Source organism: Rhinoraja longicauda, chromosome 16 (assembly GCF_053455715.1).
Source record: "Rhinoraja longicauda isolate Sanriku21f chromosome 16, sRhiLon1.1, whole genome shotgun sequence".
Classification (NCBI taxonomy): domain Eukaryota; kingdom Metazoa; phylum Chordata; class Chondrichthyes; order Rajiformes; family Arhynchobatidae; genus Rhinoraja; species Rhinoraja longicauda.
The window spans coordinates 28,364,652-28,389,185 of record NC_135968.1 but is presented as its reverse complement, the minus strand read 5'-3'; the positions used below and the strand labels follow the sequence as shown (position 1 = coordinate 28,389,185).

Here is a 24,534-nt window from a genome sequence, read left to right as displayed (position 1 = left end):
TTTGCACAGCCAATTAACCTACAAACCTGTATGTCTGGAGTGTGGGAGGAAACCGAAGATCTCGGAGAAAACCCACACAGGTCACGGGGAGAACGTACAAACTCCGTACAGACGGCACCCGTAGTCAGGATCGAACCTGAGTCTCCGGCGCTGCATTCGCTGTAAGGCAGCAGCTCTACCGCTGCGCCACCGCGCCACCCATATGAACCACAATAATGAAATTCTTACTTGCTGTGACAGCAAAAACAATAAAATATATACAAATAAAACTGATTATCAATGATTCTAAGTGAACGAAACCACAGTGTTGCAAAAACCAAATCATGCGTTAACTTTCTAAATCCCTGTAAGTATAACCCCATTTTTAATAATTCCACCTCTTAGTATAACATGTGGGGTCCAGATATCATCTTAGCAGATCTACACTGTACTCCTTCCAAATCTAAATGCCCTGCCTATTCGCAATTGTCAGAACTGGTCTAAACACCCAAGTATGTTTGAACCAGGGATATGTATAACAGTAGCACAATTGATGTTGCACGGTGGCGCAGCGGTAGAGTTGCTGCCTTACAGCGAATGCAGCGCCGGAGACTCAGGTTCGATCCTGACTACGGGCGCCGTCTGTACGGAGTTTGTACGTTCTCCCCGTGACCTGCGTGGGCTTTCTCCGAGATCTTCGGTTTCCTCCCACACTCCAAAGACGTACAGGTATGTAGGTTAATTGACTGGGTAAATGTAAAAAATGTCCCTAGTGTGTGTAGGATAGTGTTAATGTGCAGGGATCGCTGGGCAGCACGGATTCGGTGGGACGAAGGGCCTGTTTCCGCGCTGTATCTCTAAATCTAAATCTAAATCTAAAATTGCCCTGCCGTTCAGCCCACTGGACCAAGCCAGCATGTCACTGGTCTATTTGATTGTTTTCAGTACGTGTGCATGACATTTTAATGATCCATGCAGATGGAATTCAATTTACTGATGCCTCCTTCGCTTTGCAAAATCTGTCACTGGAAAGAAACATGGAGATGAGATCTCAGCCACTCGTTTAATGCCTGAAGCTGTCTTCAGTAATATTCAAGTGTGTAGGGACACAGGGACTGGTCCAGACCATCGAACCCTCTGATTGGTAGAAGAGGTGAGGTGGTGCGCAGGTAAAGGAACTGGGCAGTCTCGTTTAGTCCTCCGAAGGAGACAGTAAGATTTATGGTTGTCTGTCGTTTGGTGCGTTGGTTGTTAATATTACAATAAACGTCTACCTCAACGTACTTCGCCTACGACTCGCCATAGTGGTGACCCCGACGTGATCACAGATCACCAAGATGTCCCATCGGGAGGCATCGACGCCAAACGCAGTCGGCGTTCATCTCCCCCCGTTCTGGGCCCACCAACCACGCCTGTGGTTCGCCCAAGCGGAGGCACAGTTCCACCTCCGGGGAATACAGGAGGACGCGACCAGGTTCTACCACCTACTGAGCGTCCTGCCGTCGGAAACGTCCGCACGGGTCGCACAGTACGTCACCGACCCGCCAGAAACCGACAAGTATGCGGGCCTCAAGTCGCTGCTGCTGAAAACCTTCGGGCGCAGCCAACAACAGCGGGCCAGCACACTCCTGCACTTACCTGAGCTCGGGGACCGACCGCCGTCGGTCCTCATGACGGAGATGATGACTCTAGCGGGAGAACACACCAAATGCCTCATGTTCGCCTCAGGATTTTTCTGCCAGCCTAGAGGGTGCCACGGTTTTCTCAAAACTGGACTTAGTCCGAGGGTATCACCAGATCCCGGTTCGCCCTGCAGACATCCCTAAGACCGCCACGATCACCCCGTTCGGGCTTTTTGAGTGGCTGCGGATGCCTTTCGGCCTCAAAAACGCCGCCCAAGCGTTTCAACGCCTCATGGATCATGTGGGTCGGGGTATGCCTTTTGTATTCATACATCTGGACAATATTCTCGTGGCAAGTCGGTCGGCTCACGAACACCGGTCCCACCTGCGCTCCATATTCCAAAGGTTGCAGGACCACGGTCTGATCCTACACCCGTCCAAATGCCAATTCGGACTATCCTCAGTAGATTTCCTGGGTCATCGGATCACACAGGCTGGTGCCGTTCCCTTGCCCGAGAAGGTGGCTGCTATCCGCTCCTTCCCCCCGCCCCGACACTATCAAAGGGTTACAAGAGTTTGTAGGCATGGTGAATTTTTACCACCGCTTCGTCCCGGCGGCAGCCCGGATCATGCGCCCCCTTTTCCAATGCCTCGCGGGTAACCCCACCGAGCTCGTGTGGTCCCCTGCTGCCGACGCGGCTTTCGCGGCGGCCAAGCTGGCCCTCGCGAACGCCACCATGCTCGTCCACCCGCGCTCCTCTGCCCCCACCGCCCTCACCGTCGATGCCTCTGGCGTGGCGGTGGGGGGCGTCTTAGAACAGCAGGTTAACGGCCTCTGGCACCCTTTGGCCTTTTTCAGCCGCCAGCTCACTCGCCCCGAGATAGCTTACAGTGCCTTTGATCGGGAACTCCTGGCCCTCTACCTGGCCATCCGTCATTTTCGCTATTTTTTAGAGGGTCGCTTTTTCGTGGCTTTCACTGACCACAAGCCACTGACGTTTGCTTTTTCGAAGGTTTCCGATCCGTGGTCGGCCCGCCAGCAGAGACACCTCACTTACGTATTGGAATTTACCACCGACGTTCGGCACATTGCGGGAAAACTAAACGCCGTGGCGGATGCCCTGTCTAGACCGGCGGTTTCCCCGGTTGCCGAGGTAAGTTCCGGGGTGGATTTCCAGGAGCTCGCTGAGGCTCAGCGCCTGGAAGACACCCCCTCCCTGTACCCCCACACCACCTCGGGGTTGCGGTTGGCACAGGTAGCCTGTGGTCCCACGCGTACTAAACTCTGGTGCGACGTTTCCCTGCCGCGCACCCGCCCGGTAGTACCCACTTCCATGAGGCGCCAGGTTTTTGACACTATTCACGGCCTGGCACATCCGTCCATACGGGCCACTTCGGCTCTGATTGCGGCTCGATTTGTCTGGCACGGGGTGCGGAGGCAGGTGGCCGCTTGGGCCCGCTCCTGCATTCCGTGCCAAACCTCCAAGGTACACCGGCACACTCGGCCCCCCGTCCAGCAGTTCACGGTGTCCGCAGTCCGATTCCTCCACATCCATGTGGATCTCGTCGGCCCGTTACCCCATTCCAGGGGCTACACCCACCTCCTCACGGTAGTCGAGCGGTTCACCCGGTGGCCAGAGGCGCTCCCGTTGTCCGACATCTCAGCAGCCTCCTGCGCGCGGGCTCTGACACTAAATTGGATTGCCCGTTTCGACGTCCCGGACGTCATCACTACCGACCGGGGCGCCCAATTCACATCATCCCTGTGGGTGGCTCTGACTCAGCTGTGCGGGTCCCGATTACAGCAAACCACCGCCTATCACCCCCAGGCCAACGGGATGGTGGAACGGTTCCACAGGCAGCTTAAAGCCTCACTCACGGCCCGCCTGTCCGGCCCTGACTGGGCTGACCAGCTCCCATGGGTTCTCCTGGGTGTCCGCACGGCTTCGAAGCACGATCTCGGAGCTTCCTCGGCAGACCTGGTCTATGGCTCGCCCCTGCGGGTACCAGGCGACGTTCTCCCCCAATGTTCCACCCCCCCTCCCTCCATGACAGCACTCTTAGCTTCACTCCGAGCGCGGGTGGGCTCCCTGGCCCCGGTCCCTGCTTCTCGTCACGGGGATCCCCCTTCACACGTCCCGCCGGCTTTGGGCGACTGCGAGTTCGTTTTCCGGCGCATCGATGCCCACCATCCCCCGTTCCGGCCAGTTTACCAGGGTCCGTTCAGGGTAGTGAAGAGAAGCACAGTCACCTTCACGTTGGAAGTGGGTACACGACAAGAGGTCGTCTCGGTGTCCCGCCTCAAGCCCGCCTATTTGGACCCACAGCCCGTCACAGCGTCTCAACCTCCTCGCCGGGGCCGCCCTCCGGCCGCGGCTCCCGTACAGCAGTTTTCCCCCTCGCTGCCCCCGTTCGGGACTCCGCTTCCCCCGGTCTCCTTGCCACTGCCGCCTCCGGCTCCGGCAGTTTCCCCTCCTCCCGCGGTGCCGGTTTCCCCGTCCCCACCCCCGGCAGGGCCCCCCTCTCCTCTCCGCACCCGCTCCGGTCGGGTGGTCCGGGCACCTGCCCGGTACCGCACCGAGAGTTCTGGGGGGGGGGTCATGTAGGGACACAGGGATTGGTCCAGACCATCGAACCCTCTGATTGGTAGAAGAGGTGAGGTGGTGCGCAGGTAAAGGAACTGGACAGTCTCGTTTAGTCCTCCGAAGGAGACAGTAAGATTTATGGTTGTCTGTCGTTTGGTGCGTTGATTGTCACGGTTGGTAATGTTACAATAAACGTCTACCTCAACGTACTTCGCCTACGACTCGCCATAAGTGAACCAATAGATGACCGAGTGGGCCATTTGCTCAATAGATGCTGCTTCACAATGCAAAGTAGGGTTTAGATTTTTTAGATTTAGATTCTACAGCTTGGAAACAGGCCCTTTCGGCCCACCAAGTCCGTGCCGCCCAGTGATCCCCGCACATTAACACTATCCTACACACACCAGGGACAATTTTCACATTTACCCAGTCAATTAACCTACATACCTGTACGTCTTTGGAGTGTGGGAGGAAACCGAAGATCTCGGAGAAAACCCACGCAGGTCACGGGGAGATCGTACAAACTCCGTACAGATGGCGCCCGTAGTCAGAATCGAACCTGAGTTTCCGGCGCTGCATTCGTGGTAAGGCAGCAACTCTACCGCTGCGCCACCGTGCCGTCCTCTGGTCATTCTATGGTCAGTCTCTGGTCATTCTATGGTCAGTCTCTGGTCATTCTATGGTAAAAAGGGATTAGCATTTATAAATACACAGTAAATTAAATACTTTGCAATTTGGCAAACATTTTTGAGAATGTTGTAAATTGCACGTCCAAAATATTTGTTTTTTTGGATGACAATATAGGTTATTCTGATTCTGATTCTGATTCTGATTCTGTTTCTGATTCTGTTTCGAAATGTTTTGCTTTTTAACTGCTATTTGTGATCCAAATCCATGCCGTAATGGAGGAACATGCATGCAAAGAGAGAACAACACAGCGTTCAAGTGCATCTGTCCAGTTATTCCGGGGAGGGCTCTGTGAAATAGGTAAGGTCATCAGTCAAGTCAAGTCAAGTCAAGTCAAATTTATTTGTCACATACACATACTCGATGTGCAGTGAAATGAAAGTGGCAATGCCTGCGGGTTGTGCACAAAAAGAATTACAGTTACAGCATATAAATAAAGTTAATAAGTTACTAAACATAGCACAAAAAGTGTCGACAAAAATTTAGTCTCTGGGGTTATAAAAGTTGACAGTCCTGATGGCCTGTGGGAAGAAGCTCCGTCTCATCCTCTCCGTTTTCACAGCGTGACAGCGGAGATGTTTGCCTGATCGTAGCGGCTGGAACAGTCCGTTGCTGGGGTGGCAGGGGTCCCTCATGATCTTGCTTGCTCTGGATCTGCACCTCCTGATGTACAGGTCCTGCAGGGGGACGAGTGTAGTTCCCATGGTGCGTTCTGCCGAACGCACTACTCTCTGCAGGGCCATCCTGTCCTGGGCAGAGCTGTTCCCAAACCAGACTGTAATGTTGCCGGACAGGATGCTCTCTACAGCCCCAGAGTAAAAGCAATGAAGGATCCTCACGACACTCTGAATTTCCTCAGTTGTCTAAGGTGGTAAAGGCGCTGCTTAGCCTTACCCACCAGTGCGGCAATGTGCGTTGCCCACGTCAGATCCTCTGCGATGCGGACTCCCAAGTATTTGAAACTGCTCACCCTATCCACAATAGACCCATTTATCTCCAGTGGCGTGTACGTCCTTGGATGTTTAGCCCTTCTGAAGTCCACAATCAGCTCCTTTGTTTTAGTGACATTCAAGAGGAGGCTATTGTCCTGACACCAGAGTGCCAGATCAGCCACCTCCTCCCGGTAGGCCTTCTCATCGTTGTTGGAGATCCGGCCCACCACCACAGTGTCATCAGCAAACTTGATGTAGCAATGTAGAACTGGGGTCACTGTTTAAAAATACATAGTTACTCATTTAAAATAGAGATGAAGTGAATATTTTTCACCCATCGATCGTGGGTCTTTGGAGTTCTCTTTCTCAAGGTCCCTTTGAATATTTTTACGGCAGATTTGGATCAGTGTCAATAAGCAGAAGATGCATGGGAAAGGATAACTGTCAGAACAGACTCGATGGGATGAAGGTCTTTCATCTGCTTCTAATTCGTATGCGTTTTTTGGGTGTTGCAATTAATATTTGGAAAAGTCAACTAACAAAGATGATGACTGCCTGGCGAGGTTCATCTTCCACCAGCCAAGGCTCAGTTGGTAGTTCTCACACATCTGAGGCAGAAGGTTGTAGCTTGAGACCTCCAAGATCCTGTGCAAAAAAACAAATCAGGTTATCGTTTCAGTACAGTGCAGGAGGAGCGCTATATTAGTGGAGGTAATGGTCTAAAATAGAAAATAGAAGCCACCAAGCTCGATGGGCCAAATGGCCTAATTCTGCTCCTAAGACTAGTGAACTAATGAAAACCTTCTGTTGATTTTTGACTGTTATTACATAGCTCCCCATATGCTGTTTCACAAAGCTCTTAACAGCTTGCAGGATTTGTTGCTGCTGGTGAAAAGAATAGTGCTTCCTGTTTCTCTTGTAAGACCACTATCTTACGGGCATTATTAGTTGGATTTCTCACTGCTTCTAAATCTTCAATGCACATCCGAGAACTCATTAGGCAGTCCTTAAAGTCACCAGCACCAGCAACTGGAGAGTACTGTTCCCTCGACCAGCTTCTTGAGGGAAGAGAGCATGTTCATAGGTTTATTAAGAGATTGGTGAGTCATGTCACCTGTAGGAGAGAGGGCTTCTGTTCAAGGGGGGCATTCTGACAGAGGCAGGAGGATTTCTAAGGGGTAGAATGATGTCTATAAATGCCTGAACCGTGAAGAAGCCTTCAATCCAGCCAATTCCCTGCAGGGGCAGGGAAGGTGGCACAGCGGTAGAGTTGCTGCCTTACAGCGAATGCAGCGCCGGAGACACGGGTTCGATCCCAACTACGGGTGCTGTGCTGTCTGTATGGAGTTTGTACGTTCTCCCCGTGACCTGCATGGGTTTTCTCCGAGAACTTCGGTTTCCTCCCACACTACGTACAGGTATGTAGGTTAATTGGCTTGGTAAATGTAAAAATTGTCCCTGGTGTGTGTAGGATAGTGTTAGTGTGCGGGGATCGCTGGTTGGCACGGACCCGGTGGGCCGAAAGGGCCTGTTTCCGCACTGTATCTCTAAACTAAACTAAAACCTTTAAACTTTGCCCCTCTCGCCTTAAACCTATGCCTTCTAGTATACGAAATAGTTCTGACTGACGACCATATTCATGCCTACGTATGTTAATATCATTAAAAAAAAAGATTATTCAATTAATATTGCGAAATTGCTTGTTGGAGTTTGCTTACTTGCTTCCTCATCTTCGTCGGGTTTTTTTGCATGTTTTTCATTGGGTGTCACCACTTTGGTATAAGTTGAAGTCATGGTAGGTGCTAAAAAAATACGTCTTTTTTATGCTCACTACCACATCTATGTTTGGGAGTTCTGAGCTTCCTTTTCCTTTCCTCTTGGTATTCAAGGGCTCAAGAAGGTTTCCATCATGGCACAATGGTACAGCGGTAGATTTGCTGTGTTACAGCACCAGAGACATGGGTTCGATCCTGACTGTGGGTGCTGTCTGTAAGGAGTTTGCACGTTCTCCCTGTTATCGCATGTGTTTTCCCCGAGTGCTCCGGTTTCCTCCCACACTTCAAAGACATGTTTGTAGGTTAGTTGGCTTCAGTGTTTACTGTTGTTACTCTAAAGGAGTTTCTTTAATGAGGATACTCATCAAACTGTCAATGCTGAGATCTTGACAAGACATCTGTGGACAAGTGGAAAGACCATGTTTTGGGTAGCGATTCTTCTTCAGGGCCTATTTTGATTCTTTGTTTCAGTGTCAGGGGCTGCATGAACTTGGAAGATAAAGGGGTTGGTCTTAAATTTGGGTGGAGCAGAGAGAGAGTTCACACCTGCCTTCTTGACAACCCCGCCATGTGCCCAGACTTTTTACTTTGAGAGCCAATGTTGGCAGCACCACCACTCTGTTGATACAAGAAGGAACTGTAGGCTGTAACAAGGGATTAAACTGGAAATATTGTTGTCAGTGGAGGGGATGTAACATTTTTTGAAGGTGGACAGGACAACTGCCAGAAGTTGTTTTCAGGGTCAAGAACTGAAACATTATTTAGGGAGTAGACTGGAGGTTTCCACGAGTAGTCAATGAAGAAAAGACCAGAAATTTGGATCCTTAATTGTTTGACCAAGTCCTTACTGTGGATGGAGTGATGTTGTTGCATGCCACTTCCATGAACACTCCTGGATGATTTGCTACCAAGTCATAATGTGGAATAGATGGAGGCACAAGAGACTGCAGGTAGAAGAGGAAAACATAAGGTGAAGTGCCACTCTGTCGTGGTGTCTCATTGATACAGCTAGCTTATGTCAAGGGGCTTTGCAGAAAGGTGGGCAATGGGTCCAGTAGGAACAGTTGAAAAGGGTCATCCTTGCATTGATTAGGTTCTCTCATGGAGATTCCTATGATGGCTGGAACTTACACCGTGCTGAACAAACAAACATACCCGGGACCATATATGCTTTTCTCTGCAAGAGATTAGGCACAAACTCAAAACCTCCTATTTCAGTATAATTTGGGTAATCTATGATTTACCTTCTCCAGGAATCGATGACTGCTGCAAAGAAGATAATGAGTCCACATACCAAGGACATGCAAGCCATGCCAGACATGGAAAGAGATGTCTATATTGGAATTCCCACATAATTCTGTCGCCACAAATGATTCTCCAGATGCAAAATAATGGAAGTGAATTTGAAGAACATAACTACTGCAGGTAAGACTGTTGTGAATGGTGAGATTTAGATGTCTAGTGCAGTAATTTTCACTCAGTTGAAAATTTTGATCACCTTCATCTGCATGTCGACTTTTCAGGACATATTCATTGAAGATTTGCACACTTAAATGTAGAAGAGAATTGAGAACCTCCTCAGAGGTCTCGCTGCCTCAGCACCCTATAGACATAATCTCATCCAACATGGTGAAACATGTTACCTAGCCTTCAATAACGCCCATCTTTTGCCAGCAGCACAGGATCCAAGGACCTTGATGACTTCTCTCAAAATTCTCATTGTCATTCCAAATTTAGTTTTGTTCAGTTTATTGTCACGTGCACCGAGGTACAGCGAACAGCTTTTTGTTGCGTGCTATCCAATCAGCGGAAAGACTACACATGATTACAATCGAGCCATCCACAGTATACAGATGAAAGGAATAACGTATAGTGCAAGATAAAGTCCAGTAAAGTCCAGTATAGTCAGTGGAAAGACTATACACGAACACAATCAAGCGTACAGATACAGAATAAAGGAAACAATGTTTAGTAATAATAATAATAATGCATTACATTTATATAGCGCTTTTCTAACACTCAAAGACGCTTTACAGGGTTTACTAAAACATAAAAGAAAATAAATAGATAAATGAGTAAACGAAGAGAAAAGGAAAAAGAAGGTGAGGTGACGGTCAGTGGTTGAAGGCAGTGCTGAACAGATGAGACTTCAGTGATGTTTTGAATGTGGTGAGTGAGGAGGAGTCTCTGACGGTTTGGGGTAGTGAGTTCCAGAGTGTGGGAGCAGCGATGGAGAAAGCCCTGTCCCCCCAGGATCTGAGTTTGGTCTGGATGGTGGGGGGGGACAGGAGGTTAGCAGCAGCAGAGCGGAGGGTACGGGTGGGAGTGTGTCTGTGGAGGAGGTCAGTCAGGTAGGATGAGGCCAGGTTATGGAGGGCTTTGTATGTCATGAGGAGGACATAGTGCAAGATAAAGTCCAATAAAGTCTGATTAAAGCTAGCCCAAAGGTCTCCAATGAGGTAGATGGTAGCTCAGGACAGCACTCTATTTGTTGATAGGATGGTTCAGTTACCTGATGGCAGCTCAGGGCCTTCATGGTCTTGCCATGCCCTATCTCCATGTATTTTTCCAGTCTCAACACATGAGCAGCATCCTCCAGCCCTCGTCCAACCTGCGGCCACTTGTTTTGCCCCATTCCTTCCACTACAGGACAGCAAGTCACTCAGCCACTCTGTTCCGTCCATCGGAAACCTCGAGCTCAGCCTTGCTATTTAAACACATTCTTTTATCTTCAAATATTCCGACAGTTTCCCCAATGTCTCCCCTTTTTTCTCTTCCCATGCTGCTTGGTTTCCATTATTTTATTTGTCTTCGTAATGTGCAATTTTGATTCTTGCAAATGATAAAACATAAATCACCACTGAGCTATTGAGTTATTTTTAATTTCAAACCATTATTCCTAGTTATTTAGGCAGGTAACCAGAAAGTACAGTATGCTAAAGATAAAATAATGTAACCTCATAAACATGATCATTAAAACCGTACTCAGATCAGATTGGAGAAGGGTTCTGGCCTGAAACGTCACCAATCCTATTTCTCCAGCAACCTGACCCATTGAGTTTCTCCAGCGCGTTGTGTCTATCTTCAGTACAAACCAGCATCTGCTGTTCCTTCCTACATCATTAAAACCTTACATGTTTATTAAACATTCCATCTCTCCGGCTATTGCATTGCCGCAAAACAGTATAAAAATGTATCTGTTCCCAAGCCAACCTTATTCAGCAGTGAATGTAGTCAGAGCTCATTCTGCCTTCACTTGCTGGTTCATGATTCCTTCACCTCTTCTTTATTAAACTACCTGGGTGGGAAATAGGGTCAATCAACTACAGAAGCGGAGAACCCTATCATCACAGCGGATGAAATAAAGAATGATTACCATGGTAAGCGCCTTTTACTTCACTGAAAGATTAGTTCTCCCTGTCGGTTTATTGCTCCTGAAGCATAAAGTGGCCCATTTCACGAGGAGTGCTTTTATCGCTATTTCAGTGGTTGTTACAAAGCTGGATGGTCCTGCAGTGCAAAAGAATTAAAAAATGGCATTAATAATGCATTTGGGATACAGCGCAATATGCTCATTTTCATAATGATTATTACAGGTTTTTCAACTCTTCTCCTAGTGTCTCTTGGCACACTACTAAAGCCCCCTTATGCATCCACTTCACTGGAAAAATTAATTTTATTGAAAGGTGGGCAGGTTTATCCAATAATAATCGGTGATTCACACTTAATGTGGTTCATAACATTTAAAATTATTGTTTATGCTAATATCGTTAATTAAGCATTGTTTAAGATTTCCAGGCTTTGTATAGCACTGGGATTTGACTGAATTCCTTCTGTACAAGATAGCGAGCTCTATCATGATTACACATCGAGTTATCCAAAGATGTTAGGTTGCTGATTGAGCATTTAATTTGGACACAGTAGTTCAGACTTGCTGATGGTGGTGTGGGGAGAGTGGGGGTGTGGGGAGGGGGGCTGGGGTGCCAAGAGAACAAAGGGACTATAATGAATACTTTGTAACTTTGTCACTGCCCTATACGTGGCGATTATTTGCATACCTTGTGTATAGTATGCCAAGCAAAGAATTTCACTCTCCCTAGGTACACATGACAATAATCATCACCATCACCATCACCATCATCATCATCAGCACAAACCATCACTCAGAAAAGATGAGCATCAGACAGAGGAAGCACTAATCTGACGGACGAGCCCTTGAGATTTTGTAGGAAGGAATCAGGCCCCTGGGCTGGTTTTCAAGCTTTGAACTTTGATCGAGTAGCTTTGCCCCCACTTCACCTCTCCGCAGCAGATGTTGGAAACTGGGTCACATTTGGTGCAGATTGAGAATAGTTATAGTGTATGTCTAGTATTCAAAAATATTTTGCAGCTGGGAGGATAAGAGAGCAGGACTTAAAGAAAATTACCACCAGAGAGGAGGAAACCACAGATAAATTAGTCCAATTAGGGGCAGTTTACAGGAGCCAATAAACCTACAAATCTACACGTCTTTGGGATGCAGAAGGAAACAGGAGCACCCGGACGAAATTCACGTGGTCACAGGGAGAATGTGCAAACTCCACACAGACAGCGCCCCAGGTCAGGATCAATCCTGGCACTGTGAGACAGCAGATCTACTACCTGCTCCACTGTACCGCACTAATTAGAGTGGGAGTGAGGTAAAGAACTCGTGGGTCTCAATATTGAATTCAACAACCTCCGGTAATTTGTTATATCTTTCCATATGTTTATACTAAAATGGCAGCACTTCGAGCACTTCTGCTGCTGTGTTTTCAGCCTGGCATCTCTCCATTCGCATACCCTCCTCTTCAAAAAAGCAAACAGAAAGAGGATTTCACAATGCCAGTCAAATTGCCAATGGCAGTGGGAGCATGGGAGGAGAATGACAATTGTAAACAAGTCAACGTCAAAATCGATGACAACAGCTAAAGAGAAGAAAGAGTATTGAGCAAAGATCTTTCTGATGCTGGATTTATAAATTCCTTCTTTCAATCTTCTTGAGAATGATGTTGAAACAGTGCAAGTTGAAGCACTGATGGACAATGGGAGATATGATGCTATAGTCCATCTCAACTTTAATAATCTTCACGACCGAGGTGCTGCGTTTCCTACATAACAACTTGTTGAGAGTACTTTGTTGGTTGTAAGACGCTTTGTGATGTCCTCAAAAAGACGTGAAGGGCACCTTACAACCGCGAGCATCATTCATACGCAGCTACCAGAAAAAAAAGACGGACCTGCTGTCTGTGTCCATCAGAAGCAGGAGCAGAAAATGGGATTGGCAAAATGTCGGCAGAGTTTTGCAATCTGTTCTGCCTGACTGGCACTTATTAATCCGGTGGAACCAATTGGAAAATCCAGACTTATCTACAGAGTTTAACAGGCATGAGATGAAATTGCAGAGCATGTGAATAATGCCTGGAGAATCGGCAGTTATTTTTCCTCTCAGGGTGTGGTTGTGGCTTGCTGTGTAGTATTCTACAATTGCCCTGAGGACTGAGAGGGTAAATGGTGTGGTGTGGAATTGAAGTCAGATGCACGGATGTGAGGTTTCCTTCCCTGCGGGACATGAGGAAACCAATTAGGTTTTTAGGCAAAATAAGTCTTCATGGCTATTTCCTAGTCAAAGCCTAATGTTCCACTTTAAGTTCGAACCACTGATTTACAAGAGCTTAGAATAACCAATTGCCTGACTTTTGCAAGAATCCTGTTTTTATTTAGCAGCTGCATAAGCTTTTCCCACCATCTTCAAAGTTTTGAATAAATTTGAGTAAGTTTCTTTGTTCCCGCACGTTCTTCAAAAATTTAGGTTTTAATGTTACATTAAACCTCTGGTTATCCTTCTCTCCAAACATGTTTGCAGTCCTTAATGAGAAATCCTTCACCTATTGATAAAAGCCATTGACAGCAAACAGCGGCAATGCCTGACTTGAAAAATCCCTGCTTGTTGGACCAAGGCGATTTCTCTATCAGAGCAAAGGGTGTAGCCATCATGGGACGGTTAATCTCCTTTGTTTGTCTGCTGTGTTGTTAATAACAGACTGCTGGAGAAACCCAGCGGGTCAGGCAGCAACTGTGGAGGAAATGGAAGGAAGATGATGTTTCAATACAATACAATACAAAATATCTTTATTGTCATTGTACAGAGGTACAACGAGATTAGGAATGCGCCTCCCATACGATGCAATAAATCAATTAGCTAGTCAGTATTGGGCCCCTTATTCAGACTGTGTTGTGAACAATATAAAAAGAACACAAAGTGCTGGTGTAACTCAATTGGTCAAACAACATCCTTGGAGAATGTGGATGGGTGATGTTTCAGGTCAGGACCCTCTTCAGACAGTCTGAAGAAGGGTCCCGACATGAAAAAACACCTATTCGTGTTCTCCAGGGATGTTGCCTGACCTGCGAAGCTACTCCAGCACATTGTGCTTTTTTGTTTTACCAGCATTTTCAGTTCCTTGTTTCTACTGTAATATTACAATAGACAATAGACAATAGACAATAGGTGCAGGAGAAGGCCATTCAGCCCTTCGAGCCAGCACCGCCATTCAATGCGATCATGGCTGATCACTCAATCAGTACCCCGTTCCTGCCTTCTCCCCATACCCCCTCACTCCGCTATCCTTAAGAGCTCTATCCAGCTCTCTCTTGAAAGCATCCAACGAACTGGCCTCCACTGCCTTCTGAGGCAGAGAATTCCACACCTTCACCACTCTCTGACTGAAAAAGTTCTTCCTCATCTCCGTTCTAAATGGCCTACCCCTTATTCTTAAACTGTGGCCCCTTGTTCTGGACTCCCCCAACATTGGGAACATGTTTCCTGCCTCTAATGTGTCCAATCCCCTAATTGTCTTATATGTTTCAATAAGATCCCCCCTCATCCTTCTAAATTCCAGTGTATACAAGCCCAATCGCTCCAGCCTTTTAACATACGACAGTCCCGCCATTCCGGGAATTAACCTAGTGAACCTACGCTGCACGCCCTCCATAGCAATAATATCCTTCCTCAAATTTGGAGACCAAAACTGCACACAGTACTCCAGGGCCCGGTACAACTGTAGAAGGACCTCTTTGCTCCTATACTCAACTCCTCTTGTTACGAAGGCCAACATTCCATTGGCTTTCTTCACTGCCTGCTGTACCTGCATGCTTCCTTTCATTGACTGATGCACTAGGACACCCAGATCTCGTTGAACTCCCCCTCCTCCTAACTTGACACCATTCAGATAATAATCTGCCTTTCTATTCTTACTTCCAAAGTGAATAACCTCACACTTATCTACATTAAACTGCATCTGCCATGTATCCGCCCACTCACACAACCTGTCCAAGTCACCCTGCAGCCTTATTGCATCTTCCTCACAATTCACACTACCCCCCAGCTTAGTATCATCTGCAAATTTGCTAATGGTACTTTTAATCCCTTCGTCTAAGTCATTAATGTATATCGTAAATAGCTGGGGTCCCAGCACCGAACCTTGCGGTACCCCACTGGTCACTGCCTGCCATTCTGAAAGGGACCCATTTATCCCCACTCTTTGCTTTCTGTCTGTCAACCAATTTTCTATCCATGTCAGTACCCTACCCCCAATACAATGTGCCCTAATTTTGCCCACTAATCTCCTATGTGGGACCTTGTCGAAGGCTTTCTGAAAGTCGAGGTACACCACATCCACTGACTCTCCCCTGTCAATTTTCCTAGTTACATCCTCAAAAAATTCCAGTAGATTTGTCAAGCATGATTTCCCCTTTGTAAATCCATGCTGACTCGGAATGATCCTGTTACTGCTATCCAAATGCTCAGCAATTTCATCTTTTATAATTGACTCCAGCATCTTCCCCACCACTGATGTCAGACTAACTGGTCTATAATTACCCGTTTTCTCTCTCCCTCCTTTCTTAAAAAGTGGGATAACATTTGCTATCCTCCAATCCACAGGAACTGATCCTGAATCTATAGAACATTGAAAAATGATCTCCAATGCTTCCACTATTTCTAGAGCCACCTCCTTAAGTTCCCTGGGATGCAGGCCATCAGGCCCTGGGGATTTATCAGCCTTCAGTCCCATCAGTCTACCCAAAACCATTTCCTGCCTAATGTGGATTTCCTTCAGTTCCTCCATCACCCTAGGTTCTCCGGCCCCTAGAACATTTGGGAGATTGTGTGTATCTTCCTCAGTGAAGACAGATCCAAAGTAACGGTTTAACTCGTCTGCCATTTCTTTGTTCCCCATAATAAATTCCCCTGCTTCTGTCTTCAAGGGACCCACATTTGCCTTGACTATTTTTTTCCTCTTCACGTACCTAAAAAAACTTTTGCTATCCTCCTTTATATTATTGGCTAGTTTACCCTCGTACCTCATCTTTTCTCCCCGTATTGCCTTTTTAGTTAACTTTTGTTGCTCTTTAAAAGAGTCCCAATCCTCTGTCTTCCCACTCTTCTTTGCTATGTTATACTTCCTCTCCTTAATTTTTATGCTGTCCCTGACTTCCCTTGTCAGCCACAGGTGTCTCTTACTCCCCTTAGAGTCTTTCCACCTCTTTGGAATAAATTGATCTTGCAACCTCTGCATTATTCCCAGGAATACCTGCCATTGCTGTTCTACCGTCTTCCCTGCTAGGGCCTCCTTCCAGTCAATTTTGGCCAGCTCCTGCCTCATGCCTCTGTAATCCCCTTTGCTATACTGTAATACCGACACTTCCGATTTTCCCTTCTGCCTTTCCATTTGCATTAATATTGTTCAACAGACACAAATATACAAAAAGAAAAATGACTTATATCTAGAGTTAGAAAACTCAACCAAATTGTCGAACATGTTCTTTCTTTCTGCTTGTGGCAGAACTGGCCATTTTTGCTGTTGTCTTTTTGATTCTCTTGCAATCACATGTCCTGGCCTGCTGGGCATGTCACCACATTAGTAACACATTGCATTGACAAAAATACCAAACTGCTCTTAATCACCATGTTGTTTCACACAATCAAAGAAACCTGCAGGTTTGGGCCCAATGGGTCCACTTGGTCTAGTTTTCTATAAACTTGATGAGGCAGGAACATTATTTTCCTTATCGGCCATGCAACATAGTGTTTTCATTACTAATTTCCACCCTGACTGCTTCATCTGATATGAGATGATGGTCTACCCTATGCTCTTTCCATCGTGATGTTCTTAAAGCTTGAAAGAGTAAATAACTGGAAGAGTTATTACAATACTATTTCAATGTTAGATCTTGCACAAATGTTGCACCCTTTATCCTTTATCTGTGCACTGTGGATGGCTTGATTGTATTCAAATATAGTCTTTTCTTTGAATGGATAGCACAAAAACAAATGGTTTTCACTGTACCTCGGTACATGTGACGATAATAACCTAAACTAAGCTGAAGCTGAAGCTACTTCTGCCATGTTTGTTCTCACTTGACAGCTTATGAAACACGGCAAGAGTGTTCCACTTGCAGTTTGTAATCCTAACACTTTCCTGCTGGAATCTCCCACTACCTATTCACTTTGTTCATTTTCTCTTGCTTTCTAAAACACATCATTGGCTTCCCTCTTTTTGTCTGACTGAGTTGCTGACAACATGTAAAAGTTTCAGACTGATTAACTACACTTGGCTGCACAACAGGAAGTGTTTGACTCCATTAGGTGGGATTACTCACTCTGATTCATTACTTTACTGCAACCATCTATGTATATATTTTTCTCTATTTCGGACTCCAACTATACCTGTTCATGTATTTCCCAGCTGAGAGCCAGTTAAGATTCCAGTACAACTGAGAGCAAAATAGGCTAAGCAGTTTTCATATATTTTCCACACTCTAAACTGTCTAATCTTAATTGTTTATATGATGTTTCTCAGCAAGGAAAAATCAAAGTATCTAGTAATTTGAATTGTGAGATAAGAGAAAAAAAAATAAATGTATGTCAATACTAAAAGAAATAACTGTCAAATATTTTGATATATTTTTCTTTTAATTAAGACCTGCATTTAAATGTGGTAATAGTATCACTGTATCCAATCACATCGACAAGGGAGTTTGCATGCAAATCTTAATCTGTTACAGGTTCTGAAAAACTGATTTCTGATAAAGAATTTGAATATAAAATAACTCGGCACAATGCCAGGAATGAGGAACCGATGATCTCGCTCAGAATATATTATGGTGAAGACACCGATGTTAATGAAAACCCTTGGTAAGTCTCCATCTGTTTGAGCAGACACATATGTGGAGGAAGTTTAGTCTATCGATGTTGGGTCCTTACAGCAGCGCACTGTATTCCTGATGGATATGTGCCTTATGTATTGAAAAGTTTGCAAAATATCCAAGACAATACAAAATCATAAGAGGAATAGATCGGGTAGACGCACAGAGTCCCTTGCCCAGAGCAGAGGAATCAAGAACCAGTGACCATAGGTTTTAAGGTGAGGGGGAAAGATTTAATAGGAACCTGAGGGGTAACTTTTTCACATAGAGGTGGGGGGTGTGTAGACCGAGCTGCTGGAGGAGGTAGTTGAGGCAGGTAGTATCACAACGTTTAAGAAACATTTGGACAGGTACATGGATAGGACAGGTTTAGAGGGATATGGGCCAAACACAGGCAGGTGGGACGAGTGTAGAAGAGACTTGTTGGTCAGTGTGGGCAAGTTGGGCCCAAGGACCTGACTCTATGACCCTATAACAATAGACAGCCCATTCCAAATATAGAAAGGAAAGGGGTACCAGAGGACTCTCTGATAAAGTCTAAAAAGGCATCTCAGTGTCAAACTGTGAACATATTGTTTTCATTACCTCCAACAAATTTTAAATTGTATTGAGGCCAAAGGAATTCTTGTCTTGTATCAGGCACTCTCATGTGTTGTTTTGCATGGTGGTTCATAGAAGCAGTTTCTATTACCCCTGGATTAGTAACCAATAATGAAGTAGTGGTGCCAGCCTTGAAGGAAGCTGCCTGCAATGACCTGGGTATCTCAGCACCATTGGCACAGTCCAGTGTGGAGAGAGTCCCAATTTTCCTGCAACAGTCAACGTGCTGAGCAAAGCAGGATGAGAGGATTTTGAACAAATTTTGTTTTAACATTTCATAAGTCACAGTGGTCCAGCAGCCAATGCTGGCCCAGGTTGGATGCTGATCTTGGCAGAGTAGACTTGATGGGCCAAATGGCCTAATTTTGCTCCTATCACATGAATTTATGAATTTATGGACTTATGTGACTGCAGTCTTCTCTGTTCTCTCTGTGATCACCTGGGTTTTATTTGGGTTTTCTGGTTTCCTCCCAAATACTTAAGATATGCTGGTAGGTTGGTTATCTGCAGTAATCACTACTTGGTGTAAGCTAATGGCAGGTAGAATCAAAATGGTGCTGATCAGCTCATATCATATCATATCATATATATACAGCCGGAAACAGGCCTTTTCGGCCCTCCAAGTCCGTGCCGCCCAGCGATCCCCGTACATTAACACTATCCTACACCCACTAGGGACAATTTTTACATTTACCCAGCCAATTAACCTACATACCTGTACGTCTTTGGAGTAAAATTCACCATCAGGATCTAAATTCTGGAAATTCAATCAGCATTTTGGGCAATACAGCTCACCCCCACCATGACACACTGGTCAATCTGAGGAGTACTTTCAGCAACAGACTGGTTCCACCAAGATGCAGGACAGGACGCCACAGGAGATCCTCCTTCCCCGTGGCTATCAAACTGTACATCTCCTCCCCCTTCTGTCGTGGGGTAGACTGACTCCCCTCGCCCCCCTCCCTCCTCAATCTTTGCACATCCCCAATCCTTTTCCCTCGTCACTTTAATTTCATGTTTCACGTATCTTGTTTAATTTAATGTATCACGTATCTTGGCAGATCAATTTCCCTCCTGAGATAAATAAAGTTCTATCGTATTGTATCGTATTAGAAGGAGTACAGCGGTTTCACAACCACCTTCCAGTCAAGCAGCATTTTTGGAGAACATGACTAGGTGATGTTTTGCAGTTTGGATCCTTCAGAGTCTCAAGAGGGGTCCGATGACTTGCTCTCCAACAGTTTGTTTCTTTTATCCTCCACTTTCTGCAACTTGTCTTGCTTTGTTTGTTGGTGACAACAAGGTTTAAGAGAATATCAAGTTGCTTTTAGTAGCTACAAGCCATACCAGTTCACCATGTTTATAGATAATTTAAAGTTATATAATTTAGAGATGCAAAGTTTTGAAACTGGCCCTTTGGCCCACCAAGTCCATCAATCACCAGTTCACACTAGTTCTACGTTATCCCACATTCACATCCTGCATACAGGGGCCAGTTTACAGACCCCAATTAACCTACAAGCCCGCATGTCTTTGGGATGTGGCGCGGCCTGGAACGTGGCAACCTCAACAGCCTGACCGCGGGAGAAGACGACAGGGGAAGAGAAAAGACATTCTGGCCTTCCATCACAGTGAGGAGGTGACTGGAGGAGACTCACTGTGATGGATGTTTCTTTTTTTTGTTGTGTGTTTTGTGTTGGTTGGGGTTGTGTAATTTGCTTATTTTATTGCTCTTATTGTTGGACTGTGGGTGACGAAATCTCGTCCAAAAGACTTGTTTTTTGGATGACAAATAAAGATATCCTGAATCCTGAATCCTGAAACCAGTGCACCCACAGGAAATCTATGCAGTCACAGGAAGAAGGTGCAAACTCCAGACAGACAGCACCCAAAGACAGGATAGGATCTAACCCTGTCTCTGGTGCTGTAAGGCAGCAACTTTACCAGCTGTGCCACTGTGCCAACCTTCCCACTTTTATAATGAAATTGAAAAGTGCCCTTTCCCAAGTTATAATCTCAATGCATTAAGTGGAAGTAATAATGAACAGAGGATATATCCAATCATTCACTTCATTGCAAATCAATCAATTAGCATCAAAGTCAGTAAATGAAATCAAGGGGAAAATGATAGAAACTAAAGTTACATTGATCACATTAAATTACATGCATGCATGGAGTTACAGGAGAAATTATTTGAACAAGACCATCAAGTGTGTATTTCCAGAATTAATCAACTACCTTTTAAAGTGTTACAGCATCAATGCTGACAGTAGCAGTTGGCAGAACTCATGTGCAGAGGAGAGAGGGAACAATTTTTGATGTTGAACAGATATTGTCCATGAATCCTATCAAGCAAACGCCGAAGCGTACAACGATATCAGCGAATATTGGTGATTTTCATCTGCAAAATGAGCTTTTATTCCTAATGGAATTATCACTTCTTCCAGCTTAACTTAAACTTGGAGGTCCCTGTGCCGAAGAAACCCGCAGTGTTAAAACAATAAGATTGGCGGAGGACTATATTCCTCCTGGAACTGAATGTAAAATATCTGGATGGGGAGGGACTCAATTAGGTATTTCAATGTTCTGATAACGTGAATTGCTAATGCTTCATCTTTTTTAATCCATAGGAACACGCAAAGCATGTCACTGCGCTAGATAAATATATTTTGTTGTGTCTCCTTTATGCAGTGGTTGTACTAAGTGTCAATCATTAATGCGGATAATAGTTTAAAACACCACACTCTGGATGAAATTCTTGGACTGAGTCATTTTGAATTTCATTTTTGTTTGCACTTCCAGCTAAAAGGGGCTGAGTGCTGAGCCATATTAATCTGTCCCTGTTGAGCTGAAAGAGGAATTCTTCACACAATCATTCCAGCTGAACCTATTAGGTCAAGTACAACTTAAAAAGGTTACCATCATTTTTTTAAAAACAATGTAATTTTTATGCATTGCTTCCCGCTTGGCACTTACAAATCTCCATTTATTTTCTTGGACTTTGGTTATTAGAAACTGCATTAATAATAATTATCTTACTCTCCTCTATCACCTTTGCTGAGACACAGTTGTGAGTCAATCATCATTACATGGTCTATAACTTGGCACTTCCTACACACAGCTCTGCGGAAGTACTTTCACCAGAAGAACTACATTATTTTACGAAGGTAGCCATTACCTTTTTACTGATAGATTTGCATTAATTAAAGAAGGAGTTAGTCTTTGCAGGGGGCAGGGTGGGAAGAAGTGTAGTCCAGATAGCTATGGGAGTCAGTAGGTTTATAATAGACGTCAGGAGTCGTGGTCTCTAGTGCCATGTGCTAATGAAAATAGGAATAGGAGGTACATAGTTCTATGAAATAGACAAAACGGGTAGACAGAGTGGTGAAGAAAGTGTTTGGTGTGGTTATCTTCATGGGTCAGTGCATTGAGTACAGGGGTTGGGATTGGGATGTCATGTTAAAGTTGTACAGGACATTGTTAAGGCCTCACCTGAAGTACTGTGTACAATTCCCATTGCCTTGCTGTAGGAAGGATATTATTTTCCAGCAAAGATACAAAAAAATATATATTACCGGGTCTGGTTGGTTTGAGTTTTATAAAGAGGCAGGGTGTATTGGGTCTGGGGGGTTGTTATACGGTGATACATAAAAATCATGAGGGGCATTGATAAGGTGAGTAGCCACTGTTTTTTCCCAGAGTAAGGGAATAGAAAACCAGAGATAGGTATACAATAGGAAAGGCTTTGAGGGATATGGGTCAACAAGAGCAAAGGGAACGAATGCACATGGCCAACTTGGATGGCATGGACAGGTTGGTCCAATTTCCATGCCGAATGACTCTATGACTCAATGACTCTAGAGGGCAAAGGTTTAAGGTGGGAGGGGAAAGATTTTATAGGATCCTGATGGACAACCTTTTTCACGTAGAGGGTGGTGTGTGTAAATGGAATTCGTTGCCAGAGGGAGTGATAAAGGCAACTTCAACTTCAAGTAAATATCTGACGCAATTACATACCCTTTAGAAAAGAATATACACCTATGATTTTTCATTTTATTACAGGGAAATATCCTAATCAATTAATGGAAGGCATGGTTAAACTAATAAGCAGGAGCAACTGTACGGCACCAGAGGTTTATGGAAATGTATTGGGAGAGAATATGATGTGTGCAGGATATTTGGACAGAAAATCAGTCGATGCCTGTGAGATATGTTAATGAGATGTTCTTTAGATTTCTTTCATTCTGCCAACACACTGGCACATTCATTTATCAAAGCGTTCAAAATGTGGCTTGTCAGCTTGCATCTGTAATCCAGATGTGGCAGCGATACCACCCTTTGTAAACCAGGATGTTCCCTTTCTCGAAGCCAATCTAGTTTTGCAAGCAGCAGCAAACAGGCTCGTTTGTCTTCGTGAAGTGGTTTGATGTGGTTTACGTGAGGCCTCTCAATGGACAAGGAAACTTACAGCAATGAAGCTGTCATCTGGTCTCGGTACTTATTAACACCACAGAGTAGACTGATAAATGTGACCAGATCTCTGAGAGAACTTGAAGGATCAAGAAACAGGTTTTTTCAATCATGACAATTTACTCCAATCTCTTCCTGCATGGTAATAAACACCTACTCTGGAACTAGCAATTGGTTTTTTTAACTTAATTTGTTGCTATCCATTTGGACCTTATCATTTTCATCATCCAAGGCTTGAAGCCAGGAATATTCTTTAAATCTCCTTTTACATTGCACCGAAGTACCTGACCCAAGAGACTATTAATTACATATAGTCCTTGGCATTGACTATCAGGGTAGCTATTTTACTGTGAGGCCACTTCATCGAAGTGTCAAATTATTTATTTAGCTGATATTCATAAATGTGAATTTCCTAGAAGTGGTGCTGGAATATGAATAGCAGCCATAAACATGGTACTCAAATTTACAAGGACTAATTATATTAACCTTGTTAATATAACATTACAAGGTTATGTAATGTTATTGTACATACCCTATGTATGTACATAGGGTATATAGGAAAAACAACCCAGATGAGATCAACTCTAAGTACAATATAGTCTTTGAAGAACTCCGAATAATCTCAATGCTATGCAGTTGAACATCTTTAAGAGACACAGCGTGGAAACAGGTCCTTTGGTCCACCGAGTCCACGCCGACCAGCGATCCCTGTACACTAGCACTATCCTACGCATTAGGGACAATTGGCAATATTACCGAACCCATTAACCTACAAACTTGCATGTCTTTGGAGTGTGGGAGTGCTCCGGTGAGCACCCAGAAAAACCCCACATAGTTTTGAACCTCCGTAAAGACAGTTTCCCCTAGTCAGGATCGAACCTGAGTCTCTGGTGCTATACGACAGCAACTCTACTGCTGCTCCACTGTGCCGCCCTTAATCAGCTTAACTCGGTGTGTCATTGCACTTGTTGGTAGGGACATTTTGTGACTTTTTAGTGACATTTTCATTTGCGCTAGACTCATTTTTCCACCATATAGTTTTCCAAAATAAATTAAAAGCAGGACCTGGTAACTCAATTAAAGCACATGCAATTGTGGCCACTTTCTTCTATTCACTTGAACTCTTAATACATAAATTGCAAGAAACATGTTTTTGGAAAAAGTAGTGATTATTCGTGAATGTTTTGCACTAATTCTGAAATATTTCTCTCTGACAGGGTGATTCTGGAGGACCATCATCTTGTGTGACAAATGGAGCCCGCTATCTAGTATGGCATCATCAGCTGAGGACATGGACATGGGCATGGAATGAAAGATAAACCTGGTGTTTATACCATTGTTACCATGCTCCTTAGCAGGATAAGAGAACATATTCAATAAAATAAATATTGTGAAATTTGATCCCAAACAAACACCTTCACTTAAAATTAAACTCTCCCCTCTGGATTTCCTCATGATTTATTCATTTTTCTCTATGAAATTTGAAAGAATATGGTTCCTTTTCGTTTGTTACTTGATTTCTCAAATGCTACGCAGCAATATGTCTCCATCTGAATAATGTTCTCGAACCACAATGGAGTCATTAGCATCATATTGCACAGAAACAGGCCCTTCGGCCCAACTTGTGCTTGCCAATCAAGATGACCCACTTGAGCTA

At 44.9% G+C, this 24,534-nt stretch overlaps 1 protein-coding gene across 5 annotated transcripts in view; it reads left to right on the top strand.

The window, feature by feature from the left end:
* The window catches only part of LOC144600947 (factor VII-activating protease-like), a 33,553-nt gene extending 9,367 nt beyond the window's left edge, over positions 1–24,186 (top strand). For 3 of the 5 annotated variants that reach the window (XR_013548205.1, XM_078412843.1, XM_078412841.1), the window contains 3 exons: positions 8,834–9,005; positions 17,667–17,796; positions 24,095–24,186. Coding sequence is in view for 3 of the 5 variants with exons in the window: in XM_078412843.1 (XP_078268969.1) it covers positions 8,834–9,005; positions 17,667–17,673 (179 nt within the window). In the remaining 2 variants the exon portion in view is untranslated. Of the gene's footprint in view, positions 1–4,974; positions 5,174–8,833; positions 9,006–17,666; positions 17,797–22,469; positions 22,580–24,094 lie in introns of those variants that run through there. The other 2 variants (XM_078412842.1, XR_013548206.1) reach the window with 2 other exon arrangements.
* The last annotated feature ends 348 nt before the right edge of the window (positions 24,187–24,534 follow it).